Below are 14,032 nucleotides of genomic sequence, written 5' to 3' on the forward strand. Positions count from 1 at the left end.
GCAAACTCAGGTTGTATTAGCGGAATTTTTTGTAAGTTGAAGACTGTACTCAAAATTTCAAAGATAGCCGTGGCAAGTGGTGAACCCCTGTGTATGTGAATTTCAACCTCTCTATTTTATGTTTCATAATGAAGAATTTGCTCAGTGGCTGCATACTCAGAATTCCCCATAAAAATAGTGTCTTCTGCTTCTTTGTTTATTTCAACCTGGATGGGGCATCCCAATGTTTGGTACGGAAATGGGCTTTTATTTACCGCCTGCTTCTTCCTCACTAGCTGATCTTGAGAAAGCCCTCTTCTGTTAGGCCTTGTTCCTGATCTCTAAAATTAGATGTTGCCCATATGGGTCCCTTCTACCCCTAACATTCTGTGACTCTAATGTTTACTCCTGGCAGAAATGCCACAACTCTTTTTAGTACCACCCCAAGGCATGAGGTGGGCAGAGGGCATGGAGGAAGAGCAAGCGGTATGTCCGCTACAGAGACACCTCCTGCCATCCACCACCCATAACCCAGAGCTGAGTTCTTACCGAAATCTGTAGGTTGGCTTTTTCTTTCCACGAAAGATAGAGAGGGTGGATGTGACCATCACATAGTATACACCTGCTGTACCCATGGCGTGGCCAGAGGGACTCCCTAAAGAATAGGAAAGAGATGAATGAATGAACCAAAGCTGAAAAATCTTCATCTGGGAGATTGCTAGGGGGCATCATCTATCCATCCATCCATCCATTCATCCTTCCTTCCATCTTTTCATCCATCTATCCAGCCAGACATCTATCCATCTTTACATCCATCCAGCCAGCCATCTATCTTTTCATCCATTGATTCAATTATCCATCCACCCATCCATCCTTCCACCCATCTACCCATCCTGCCATCCATTCATTTACCTATTTAGTTATCTATGTACCACATATCTATTAAGCTCCTACTACATGACCAGCAATGTGCTAGGCTCTGGGAGAACAGTGTGTGGCACAGTCAGAGAAAGCCTCAGCTCTTGAGATTATACAGTCTATATACAGTCTAGAGATTACACACAGAACCAGCCTGCTGGGTATATAATTGCAAATCGATCTGCCCTCCATTACCTCTCTTCTACTCTCTTTGCTCACTCAGCTCTGGCTGTGCTGGCCTCATTGCTCTCCTTGAAACACACTTCCTCCTCAGTGTCTGTGACATTGGTCTTTCTATCCAGACACCTCTTCCTCCAGGATTTATTGGCTAATTCTCTCGCCTCCTTCAAGTTTTTGCACAGATTTCTCCTTCTCAGTGAGTCCTTCCCTGACCACTCTATTTAACACTGCATCCAATTGCTATTCCTGGTCTCCTTTTCCTGAAAGGTGGAGGGCCCTGTGCCACAGGATCCTTTTCTGGACTAAAGAATTTATTTTTCCTTTCTGTTGTTGAGAGTGTGGTTGCAGGTGGCTCTCAGTGCTCAGACTTCACTGGACATTGCCCTGGGCTGATGAGAGCCATCTTGATCAAAACTACCCTTTCCCTGGGGGGACCCTGCACCCAATCACTCATCTCTATTACTACCCTTTCCTGGGGGGGATCCTGCACCCAATCACTCATCTCTATTGGGGTATAAGACCTGGTCCCCTTGAATCAATTCAGAGCTCCTATGGGGTTAGCTGAGACTGAATGGCAATTAGACTTCTGCCCAGGTGGCTTCCATCCCTTCCTTCCACAAGTACTGCTCTCGAGTGTAGCACCTCCTGTGTGCTGATCTCCATCTGAGTCTGCTTTCCAGGGAACCCCACATAAACCCTTGCCTTTCTTCCTCATCCTCCTCCTTCTTCTAATATCCTAAATATTTTACTTGTGTATTATGATTTTTTATCTCTCTCTCTCTCTCTCTCTCTCTCTCTCGCACACACACACACACACACACATCTCATTCAAATATAAGCTCCACAAGAGTAGGAGCCTTTTTTTTTTAAGCTGCACCACACAGCTTGTGGGATCTTAGTTCCAGAGACTGAACCTGAGCCACCACAGGGAGGGCTTCCCAGATGGCTCAGTGGTAAAGAATCTGGCTGCCAATGCAGGAGCCTAAGGAGACTCGGGTTTGATTCCTGGGTTGGGAAGATCCCCTGGAGGAGGAAATGGCAACTCATTCCAGTATTCCTGCCTGGAAAATTTCATGGACAGAGGAGCCTAGCGGGCTAGAGTCCAAAGAGCTGGTCGCAAAGAGCTGGACATGACTGAGCAACTGAGCACCCACCCACAGTGAAAGCGCCGAGTGAAGTGCTGAACCATTGAACCACCAGGGAATTCCCAAGGGTAGGGATCTTTGTTTTATTCATTGAGGCATTTCAAGTGCCTAGAACAATGTTTGGTACAGATACTAAATAAATAACATTTGAATGAGTGAATATACTCTAAAGTGAATCGAGGTTTCGTGTAAACAAATAACCAAGGGCAATGCCCTAGTCTGGGAATCAGGGATAGGGCCCCTGAGTTTAGGACACTAACACTGAGACCTGTAGGGGAGCGGAGGGGTTGAAAATTCCTTTTTTTTACTGAAAAATGAAATCTATAATTTGGCTGAACAATGCCTGTCTGGGTGTAACTAGTAAAGTACAGATAGGGTATGGGACTGAACGATCAGCTGGGGAAGACACATCTCCCTGGCCAGACTTCTGGAAAGGATGACCAGGGGCTCAGGCCTCTACCATGTTCCCTTCCTGGACAAAGGGCCACAGCACAGTTACTCTCATGAGCCCTTTGTCTGTGAGGGAGCCCTTGCCTCTCTGAACTAGCAATTTCTGTTCTGAAAACATTAGGCAGATTCCAAACTGGCAGTCACAGGCTATTCTGGAAGGCCTGGCTGCAAGTGAATTCAGATGGAGTTGTACCAAATCCAAGACCATGACCAGAGCTTGAAGGAGTGGCTCTGTGCACGTCCCCTTCAAAGACAGCTTCATCCAGCACGAATGTTACCAGGTGTCCACAATGGGCACGGCCCCCCCAGCTTCTGTCTGGATGAGGGCTGGGCCTCTCACCTGGGCCGGTCTCACAGGTGACCGGGAACTGCTTTATCAGCGGTGCCGAGGTGTTGCTGTAGTAGTCGGTATCCAAAACCCACCAGTATGGGCGCTGTCCAAAGAGAATCCTGTGAAAAAGCAGAACGAGGGTCTGGAGTTACTGAAGGAATGCTTTGGCCCGACGCCACAGCTTCAAGAAGAGAGCGTAGCTCAAGGAGAAGATCCATAAGATCCAACCCAGAACACGAGCCCCTCCAAGAAGGGGAACTGAGCTGTTAGGGAAATGCAGGAGGGAGGGAGGGAGGGAGACATTTATGGAGCATCCTTTACAGAACTTGTGAATTTTGCCTTTGGAGGTATTGTTTATTCAAACATAAATAAATAAATCCCATATCCTCAAAACCATATTAACAGCAGCTAGGAATTCCCTGGTGGCTCAGATGGTAAAGCGTCTGTCTACAATGCGGGAGACCCGGGTTCAAGCCTTGGGTTGGGAAGATCCCCTGGAGAAGGAAATGGCAATCCACTCCAGTACTATTGCCTGGAAAATCCCATGGACAGAGGAGCCTGCTAGGCTACAGTCTATGCGGTCGCAAAGAGTCGGACACGACTGAGCGACTTCCCTTTCACTGGTGGTTTAGTTGGTAAGTCGTGTCCCACTCTTGTGACTCCATAGACTGTAGCCCTCCAGGTTCCTCTGTCCATGGGATTTCTCAGTCAAAAATAATGGAGTGGGTTTCTGTTTCCTTCTCGAGGAGATCTTCCTGACCTAAGGATAGAACCTAGATCTCCTGAGGCTCCTGTATTGGCAGGCAGATTAACAGCAGCTATGTAACTTTTTTTTTTTAACCCTGAGAAGAATTTGCCCTAGAAGGATGCCTAGGGACTACAGTTTGCGACTTGGATTTGTGTATCCTACAGCTCATTTCTTCAGGCCTCCAAAGTCTTGGGTTTCTTCCGGACTTCAGAGACTGAGCCCGAGCCCCAAGGACAAGCCTCCCTTGTGGTCTCTATTTCCATCAGAATCACTTTCTGTAAGGACATACATAGCTACTATTTGCTTGTTTTGTATCCTCCGGCTTTGAAACAGAATATCTCAGATCAGCCACTTCCCCTTTGAAAGCATGTTTTTCATTGTGGAAACAGGTGTGAAGGGTCAGTCAGGATGCTTCTTTTGCTCTGCAGTGGAGGAATAGTGACTTCTCACTAAAACTGGCGACAGCCACTAACTCTGACCTCTACCAAGTTAGAGAAAATGGAAGTTATAGGCAAAACTTGGTAGGTTTTTCAACAGAAATTTCAGAATCCCGTCAGTATGCCTTGGGCTTCTGAGCCCAATAACAATGTTCGAGACTTTTCTTGTTTATGGCCAAAGAAAATTAAAGCTAGAAGAGATCTTAAGAAGCACCTGACACTGAACAAAGATAATTTTAGGGATGGTAAAAGTCTCTGAGGGCAGCTGGTCCAAACTGTTCATTTTCTACATGAAGAAATAGAGACCAAAACAGTGATGTGTTGGAGTCAACTGGTACTGGCTAACAGTTGTAAAATATTCAGGGTTTTTTCAAGCCAGACCCATTGATAGCTTGAAAGTGGTCATAATGGGATAACAGACACAGTAGAAATTGGCAAATACTAAAATTAGGGCTTCTTTACCTTTTGAAAGTCAGTTTATTAGCACTGGATATAACATAATTCTTTAGAGCCTTGCCTATGAAGTCAGCCTGCCTGGGCTTGAATCCTTACTCTGACATTTACTACCTGTGTTTTTGTAGTCACTTAACTCAGTGCCTTAGTCTTACTGCTGCTGCTAAGTCACTTCAGTCATGTCCGACTCTGTGCAACCCCATAGACGGCAGCCCACCAGGCTCCCCCGTCCCTGGGATTCTTCAGGCAAGAACACTGGAGTGGGTTGCCATTTCCTTCTCCAGTGCATGAAAGTGAAAAGTGAAAGTGAAGTCGCTCAGTCGTGCCCGACCCTCAGTGACCCCATGGACTGCAGCCTACCAGGCTACTCCGTCCATAGGATTTTCCAGGCAAGAGTACTGGAGTGGGGTGCCATTGCCTTCTCCGCTCTTACTAGTAATACCCTATAAAAAAGTGCTTAGCATGTGGCCTGGCACATACTACAGGATCAACAATTGTTGATAACTATAGTAATTATTAAGATCCCAGAGATAATCTAGGTTTACAGATTATAAAACAGAAACTCAGAGAGTTGCTCTGAGTTGCCCAAGACATAAAGATGGCTGAACAAGAGAGGTCTCTGAATTGCTTTTCATGACCTCACACAATGGGTTTTGAAATTGCCTGTTTCCTTTTTTCATACCTCATCTTTCTTCCTTCTATCTTTGTGTCATCTATGCTGCTTCAAAGTAATAAAACAGAGTTTCAGACTTCCCTGGTAGTCCATTGGTTAAGAATTCACCTGCCAATGCAGGGGACACGGGTTTGATCCCTGCTCCGGGAAGATCCCACATGCTGCAAAGCAACTAAACCCATGCGCCAGAATTACTGAAGCCTGAGCTCTAGAGCCTGTGCACCACAATAAGGGAAGCTGCTACAACAAGAAGCCCATACATCCCAACTAGAGAGTAGCCCCTGCTCTCTCCAACTTTAGAAACCCTGCACACAGCCACCAAGACCCAGAGCAGCCAGAAAAACAAACAAAAAACACAAAAACAAGCAAACAGAAAAATGGCATTTCTTTGCTTATAGCCTATAATTCACTAGGTCTAGCTGGCCTTCCATCCATATTAGTCTTTCCTGTATCTTCACTCACTGACAGGGTTTTCTGTCTTCTCTCTTTCTATAGAGGATCCAGAGACAGGTAGGGAGTAAACTACAATTGCATGAATAGCATGAAAAAGCAACTTCTGATGGACAGACATTTCCAAAGACAATGCCAGCCTCTTTCCTTGCTGATTTCCTCTTTGTCCGGCTCTTACTCACCACTTAAAGACGAGGTTGAGCCAATCTCCAATCACAGCTACCCAGAGGAGTTTGATGCCCACAGCTTCTCGAAGATGGAACCAAATGGGGAAGAGGACATAAAAGGCATTCCTGAGATCTGCAATCACAGACACCAAGATGAACCAATCCTGGGAGTTCTGGTAATTCACCTGGAGGTAGTGTGTTGACTGGATCCCAAAGTCATGTAGAACGTTCATTCCCTTCTCCATCCTCACTCAGGAAGCCTTCGGCTGTGCCCTTGCAGTTATTTCAGACTGGGTGGTGATTGCTCTGCTATCAGCCTGTGCCTTGCCTCTGTTTTATACACCCTGTATCCAGTCTGCAGGCCAACCCAGCCCTGATCTTTGGACTCAAAAACCACTTTTGTCTAAAATCTATTGATCAAAGGTGCATCACCACTAGGTTGATGCAAACATGTAAAGTGTGATTTACGTAAAATAGAAAAACAGGCACACAAAAACAGCCTGATCAGCCATGGGCTGGCACAGCCAATTATTAACTTTGGCATGGCTGCTTGACGGTACAAGGGGTTGCCCTCCTGGTTCTGAAACCTGGCCAGAGACACAGGACAGAGTCTAAATCTGCCATGGTTCTTGCAAAGATGTCTGACTTCCCGTCTGCAATGGCACTTATTTGGGAACAAAGAAAAGTCTTGGTGCTCTAGCAATTCAAGTTTTAAATAGTTAAATTTTAAAATATAATAAGTTCTATTGTAGTGGGGACTGTCACATTGCTGGACATTTCTGAATTTCACTAGGATCTGGAAAATGTCTCTGATTTTGGGAGATCAAACCCTCTTTCCAGTATTGGCTCTGTATCTCTTAGGTCCAGAAAATAATCATCTTTGAATGCACTGATTAATTCATTTAACGTCCTTAAAGTGAGGACCTTTGGGGTTTTAACACATAAGTATAAGCAATAGAGTGCATGTGTGTGTGCGCGGTGGCTCAGTGAAAAACAGTATGATGAACTGCTGCTGCTGCTGCTGCTGCTTAGTCACTAAGTTGTGTCTGACTCTTTGTGACTCCATGGACTGTAGCCCATAAGGCTCCTTCTTCCATGGGATTTCCTAGGCAAGAATACTGGAGTAGGTTGCCATTTCCTTCTCCAGGGGATCTTCCCAACCCAGGGATTGAACCCGAGTCTCCTCAGCTACCTGGGAAGCCCATACAATGAATAAATAGTTCTAAATAAAATCACAAGCAAACTGGGGACTGGGACTCTGGAAAGGGCTTTGTACTTTGAGTTTTCTTTCATTTGTACTTGGATATATACAGATAGATAGATAAGCATAATCACCAAGAAGTCAATACAGTACTATTATAGCCATGGATGTAGACAAGAAATAAAGTAAAATACACCAAGTTATGCGAAGCAATGCTGCCTGCTCACCCCTACAGGCAGAAACCACCCTGCATCAGCACAGAGACCAAAACCTCACACTCACATGACCTAGGACTGAAGAGAGCAGGGTCTGAGTCAGGTGACAGACTGATGCATTTTCAAGGATAAGAGCCGGTGAGAATAAAACTTGTTAAAATCCACCTGAATTCTCCCTTAGTAAGTCCACAATTGCTTTGTAAGGGGTAGTTCGGGGACAGGGAAAAGAAACTCAGAGCAAATGAGTTTGTAGCAAAGGTTGACCACATTCCATGCTGGAAATGATTAAAACCTCATCCAGGAGTTATGATCTGGAGTCTCATTCCCACCCCTCTGGGCTCCTCCTCAGCTCCAGCAGAATTTAACTGCCTTTGACTCTACTGTCTCTGCTGGTCCAAGCATCCCTATCCTGCCACCCCTTGCAGGGAGAGCTGGAGTAATGGTGGTGTTGGTGGCAGTGAGTGGGCTCCAAATGATGGGTGTCCTTGTGGTGTTGAGGGGGAGGGTGTTCTGCACTATCGGGACTGCCAGGTCACAGGGAGCAGGCCCCACAGAAGAGGTGACCCCCTCCCTCTAACCAGATAAGCCTTCCTAGAAAGTACTGAGTATCTACTGCAATGATCCCTCAGGACTGAAGTTTCTATGGTCAGAGGTGAGACAAGGGCAAGTTGGGCAGATGCTCTGACAACATATTCAGAGGCACTATCTGGGTCTCCAACCTCCGCTGGCTGCGAGGAGCCAGAGTACCTGAGTTGGGCACGGTGCCATCACGTGCTCAGCATATGGGGAGCCAGGGGAGAGCCCTATCTTCTGGGGGAAACTCAGGGAGTGTGAGCCTGTTGATAAGGAGGGCAGATGGAGCTGATATCCCATTCTGGGCACACAGGGCAGTTGGGGAGTCTTTCTGACAGGCTGCCTGCCTGGCAGGGTGACTCTCTTGTCTGGAGCAATTGCCTACATCATGAGACTATTTGCTGGTCTCTACTTTTCTAACTTCCAACCCCTTCCTGCTGCCTCCAGCAAATTTTTATCAGGTGCAGAAAGAGGTGAGGCCCCCAGCCCAAGAACTTGAGGCTGCTAGAAAGCTGACTGAAGAGAAAAATTGGGAGCTTTCAAATCCTCCAGGGACTTGTGACTATTTGTGGTGAATACAGCAGAAAAAGCATTTGAGTGGCTGGAGGTTTCGGTGAGAATTCTCTCATTTAAAGATCTCCAGAGAGAGGATTCCATCATCTCCCTCCAGCTTCTGGCATCTTTCAAGAAGTTCTCCAGTTTAATGCAACAAGCATTTATTGAGCAAAGCACCATGCCTGGCTCTCTGAGGAATTCAGAGTTAAATCCCGGCTGTCCTCAGGGATTTCCACACCATCTCTAGCGGGGCAGGGAAGCCATTTACTTAACTATGTGCAGTGCAGCATACTTTGATGAAAACAGAATCCATTTATACAAATGTCAGTGAGTTCCCTATTATTTTGTCCTTGGCAGAGATGGCTCAAGACTTTTGGGTTTTTTGGAACACAAATGTTAATTTATTAAGGAGCTTCAAAGTCATACAAATAATATGACAAGATTTAGTTTAGCTAAATAATATGACAAGATTTAGTTTAGTAACTCAAGGCTTCGTAATGCTCTCTGGGGAAACAACTGCTGAGTCTAGGAAACAGTGAAGATGGAAAATTATACAGGTCCCTCCCTCTTCACCAGGCACATTAGCTGGGCACTCCCCAGGCACTCTCTGCACAAACAGAAATTCAGAGGCTTGGAGATCTTGGTTTGGGAAGAACATGAAGGCAAGTTTCCAGAAAGTACAGTCTGGTCTGCCGTTAACTAAGAGCAGCTGGTTCCAGTGTATCTGGCACCTTCTTCCCAGAGCAAGGTTGACTCATTCACTCAGACAAGTTTCTTTGCTGACAGGAAAGCAAAAGGGAAGGAGCCATAAGTGACCATGCACCTCATCCAGAAATTACATTTATTAACAAAAAGAGATGGTGACTTTATCTACAGCCAAATCCTCTCTAGTGGCTGGGGCTCTAGGTCCTACTGAGAAAGGAGCTGCCTTTCTGCTCAGCTATGATCACTAGAATGGATCTTGTCTGCACGTTGTAGCAGGGAGGCCAAACCCAGCTTCACTCCAAGGCTTTGAGTAACAATGTAGATGTCTCTGAAGGGTGACAGCTGTAACCACAAGACGTACAATTTTTTTTTTTTTTAATTTCTTGGGACTTCCCTGGTGGTTCAGTGGTTAGGACTTCGCCTTCCAACGCAGGGGATGCAGGTTTGATCCCTGATTGGGGAACTAAAATCCTACATGCCTCAGGGCAATTAAGCCTGTGCAAAAGAAAGCCCGTGTGCAGCAATGAAGACCCAGTGTAGCCAAAATAAAATAAAATAAGAACTCTCCTCCCACTCCACCAAATTTCTTTTCAGGTGCTTTTTTTCTTACCAAAGTGATCAGTGGTGGGGACATGGGGTGGGGGTGGGGTTGAGGGGCAGACAGAAATTGGCTGGATCAGCTGCCGTTACCTTTGATGTGAGTGACCCAGATTTTTTTTTTTTTTTTACAAAAACATGTTGGTAAAAACAGGTGGAGGGAGAGGTGGGTTAATCATTGTTAGCCAGTGAAAATGGCTGACTTATCTCCAGCACGGTGGGAAAGTTCAGCTGCAGGACCTTGAACTGTGCATCTATTGACCAGGTTGGGGAAGCGTGGTTCATGTCTCAGGATGAGCTGGACATTTTGTCCACAGAAAAATGCTGCAGGGCGCTAGCTTCACAGTAAACAGTTAAGAATCTTTGGCTCATTACCTACCTCTTGTCACCTCAGGGTCTGCCTTCTACCAAAATCAAATGAATCATCCTGTTGCAGGAAGGGAGACCCTTTCCAGGGAACAGGAGCAGGCTCTTGTCTAACACTCAGAAATGAGTTGTCCAAGGAGACGAATGTGCTGACAAAGCAAGAGACTTTACTGGGAAGAGGCACCCAGGTTGAGAGCAGCAGGACAAGGGGACCCAAGAGAACAGCTCTGTCACATGGCTCACAGTCTAGGGGGTTTTATGGTAATGGGATTAGTTTCTGGGTTGTCTCTGGTCAATCATTCTGACTCAGGGTCCTTCCTGATAGTGTACATGTTGCACATCCAAGATGGATTCCAGCAAGGAGGATTCTGGGAGGTTGGTAGACACGTGGTGTCCCCCTTTGACCTTTCCCGAATTCTTCTGGTTGGTGGTGGCTTGTTAGTTCTGTGTTCCTGACCAAGACTTCCTGTTATAAAATTATTCATGCAAATGGTTACTATTGTGCCTGGCCATGGGTGGTTCAGTCAGTGTTTCCCCTAACAATCCAAGCCATTATGGGAAGTACAGACTGATCATTTTTTCCCTCTCCTCCCTCTTCCTTAAACCCCCTTCCCCTCCCAAAGAAGCTATTGTTCCCTCCAGAGATTATCCTGTTTTCACAAACGGTCAACTAGTTCACTTACCACTAGAGGGTAGACACTTCTCCCATTCTCCATCAGCCCCTTGGTGGTGCCAAACCACCCCAGCATCCGGGACACATTCTATCTGTCAAATTCCATCCTTCTTGCCAGGAGTTAAATTTTGTTGACGTTGCATGGCAGAGGCAGAAGCAAAGGAAGGAAAGCTCTAAAAAAGTGGTTGGGACTATTAGGAAAAAGTTCATTTTCTTCTTTGTCTTAGTCTATACTCCAGAGTCAAAGAGGAGCTGGCTGAGGGGAGACGGGAAGGGTGACTCCAGCTAAGGATCCAATCCTGACCTGCATTCCTCTTTGCTTCAACTCATGAATTCTTTGGAAGAACTAAAGGAAGGGAGGAAATTGACTTCACATCAGTTGTGAAGTCCTAGCTCAGCCTGATGGGGAGTGAAGTGAGGTAGGGGATGGGGGAGGAGGTGGGTATGGGGCAGAAAGAGCATCTTGGTTTTCCTAAGAAGACTCAGAAACATTCTCAAGCTTATAGCAGGCAATCCAGGAGACTGTCCTTCCCCCATTGCCATCACTAATATTAAAAGGAAAAAAAAAAAAAGAGAATGATTAAAGAGCTGTGTGACCTCAACCAAGTCACTAGAGTTCTCTGAGTTTCACTCTTGTGACTTGATACTCACCCACCTTTGTTTTAACATTCTCTGAGTTTTGGGTGCTCATTTGAAAGTAGCTCCAATGATGTAGTGCCTGACTTTTATTTGATAGAAGCAAATAATTCATTATTACAGAAGGAAAAAGATAAACGTGTTCATATCTTTTTTGGGGAATTTTTCTGCACTGAAGTATGGTTGATTTACAGCATTTCGGGTATACAGCAAAGTGATTCTGTTATAAATATATTTATGTGTGTCCTTTTTTTCAGATTATCTTCCAGTATTCTTGCCTGGAGAATCTCATAGACAGAGGAGCCAGACTACAGTCCATAGGGTACAGACTACAGGCTACAGTCCATAGGGTCGCAAGAGTTGGACATGACTTAGCGACTAAACCTCTACCTCCATAGGTTATTAAAAGGTATTGAATATGGTTCCCAGTACTATAGAGTAGGTCCATGTTGTTTATTTTATATACAATAGTATCTGCATATCTTTTTAATTAAAATATTTTCAAAAGTAATGTATCCACATAGTTAACAAAAACTTCAGAGTTTGAAAGATTGTTCAATGAAGTCAGTTCTTCCTTTCATCTCTGGGCATCTGCCAAACTTGGGTGCTGCCAGTACTTATCCAAGAACTGAGGTGCACGGGGAGTCAGAGAAGCACTCCACAATTCTCAAGTGGAGGTCAGCTCCCTACAGACAGCCTGGCATCCAGCTGTGATCCAGATTGGGGGAGGGGGTTTCCACCCTCTTCTCTTCCCCCTACTGTTTTTCTCTTCCAGCTCTGCCCTGTAGTCCTTTAATCAACTCTTTCTTTAATTTTCAGAATTTTCATCCCAACCAAAACACCCACGTTGTACAGTCAGTTATTAGTCCTTCCCTCTTCCGGAGCCCAGCTAGAGGACATAATTAGGAAATTAGTAGTCTTGGACCCTGTTAACCCACACCTTACCCCCTCTGAGAGTTCCCAAATGAGAACCATGATGCAGAGAAAAAGGAAGAGGTGAGGCCCAGAATTGTCATGAAAACAAACAATGAGGTTTCTCCCCCTCCCCTCAGGCCTGGAGAGGGCCAAGGAACTATTCTGAGCTATGAAAACACAGCAGGGCTCTGCTAGGAAATAAACAGCTGTCTGTCCCGCCAACGCCTGTCTCCCTAAACATGAGTCCTGACAGCGCCTGATCTCCAGCCAGAGAGTGGGAGAGAGAGGGAGAAGGGCAAGGAGAGCCTATTGTGTCTCCCTCCTTTAGGATGGAAGGAAAGATTTGTTTTATTTGGAATATTTTAAAGTTTTTCTGCACCATAGTACGTTTGAAGTGAAGGAGGGAGGTGCTAGTGCTGTGCAAGTTCAGGGGATCTCTCCAACCTTGAATTCCAGAGATCAGGATGTGAGTTGCTCCCAAGGCAATGGCAACCCACTCCAGTACTCTTGCCTGGAAAATCCCATGGACTGAGAAGCCTGGTGGGCTGCAGTCCATGGGGTCGCTAAGAGTCGGACACGACTGAGCAACTTCACTTTCACTTTTCACTTTCATGCATTGGAGGAGGAAATGGCAACCCACTCCAGTGTTCTTGCCTGGAGAATCCCAGGGACCGCAGGGCCTGGTGGGCTGCTGTCTATGGGGTCACACAGAGTCCGACATGACTGAAGTGACTTAGCAGTAGCTTTGTGCAACTTCAGCCTCCTCTGCTGTACTGGGAAATCACCATGACCTTCCCACTGTCAGATCTGCTGGTTGACCTTTTCTCATCCTTCCTCTTTGTTAGTCTTTTGGCCACAACTGACGCTTTTGACAGATAACCTCCTTGAAACAAGCACACTCACTGTTTTCAGTGTTGCTCCAGCAAGCTCTGTTTTCCTTTCTCCTCTTCCTCCTCCCATCATCAGTCTAATGTTAGGCCACCCTCTTGGACCCCATCTGGCTGCCTCATGCTATGCATGCTAAGTCACTTGTGTCTGACTCTTTGTGACCCCATGGACTGTAGCCCACCAGGCTCCCCTGTCCATGGGATTCTTCAGGCAAGAATACTGGAGTGGGTTACCATTTCCTCCTCCAGGGGATCTTCCCAACCCAGGGATTGAACCTGAGTCTCCTGTGGCTTCTGCATTGCAGGTGGATTCTTTACCACTGAGCCACTGAGGAAGCCTCACACACCCCCCAGATCTGAGTTCCTTCCAGACCTGTTCTTCCTCCAGACTTCTCTGCTTTGTAGATGCATCTCTTCCTCCTCTGTCATCCTATAGGCACTGAGCCTGACCACCTTTGAATCATCCTTGACACCTCATCAGGTCTTGTCTGATTTTCTTTTCAGGTGGCCACTCATCAATCCCCCTGCCTAGTTGGTTCCTTCATTACCTAATGCCTATGCCCTAATGCCTATGGCCTATGCCCCTTCTCACTCCCCAACCTGAGCCATCCTACAGACCACTGGCAAAGGCAAAGGAGCCTTCTTACAGTACAGTTCTTTCCACTTATCACCTGGAAAATATCCCGTCGCTCCCCGTTACCTTCAGAATGAAGTTCAAACTCAAGCTCATCCAGAATCTGAACTCAAGTTATCTTCCCAGCCTTTTGTCTTGCAGCTC

At 46.1% G+C, this 14,032-nt stretch overlaps 1 protein-coding gene across 2 annotated transcripts in view; it reads right to left on the reverse strand.

Moving 5' to 3' along the window:
- G6PC (glucose-6-phosphatase, catalytic subunit) overlaps positions 1-6,384 on the reverse strand; it is a 9,755-nt gene extending 3,371 nt beyond the window's left edge. The window contains exons 1-3 of one of the 2 annotated variants that reach the window (XM_010842485.1): positions 6,117-6,384; positions 3,013-3,122; positions 529-634 (exon numbers count right to left, since the gene is read on the reverse strand). In XM_010842485.1, coding sequence (XP_010840787.1) covers positions 529-634; positions 3,013-3,122; positions 6,117-6,151 — 251 coding nt within the window. In that variant the 5' untranslated portion in view covers positions 6,152-6,384. Of the gene's footprint in view, positions 1-528; positions 635-3,012; positions 3,123-5,946 lie in introns of both variants that reach the window. The other variant, XM_010842484.1, reaches the window with a different exon arrangement.
- Positions 6,385-14,032: the final 7,648 nt, after the last annotated feature.

The sequence above is a fragment of the Bison bison genome, unplaced genomic scaffold, assembly GCF_000754665.1.
Source record: "Bison bison bison isolate TAMUID 2011002044 unplaced genomic scaffold, Bison_UMD1.0 scf7180017864180, whole genome shotgun sequence".
NCBI lineage: Eukaryota > Metazoa > Chordata > Mammalia > Artiodactyla > Bovidae > Bison > Bison bison.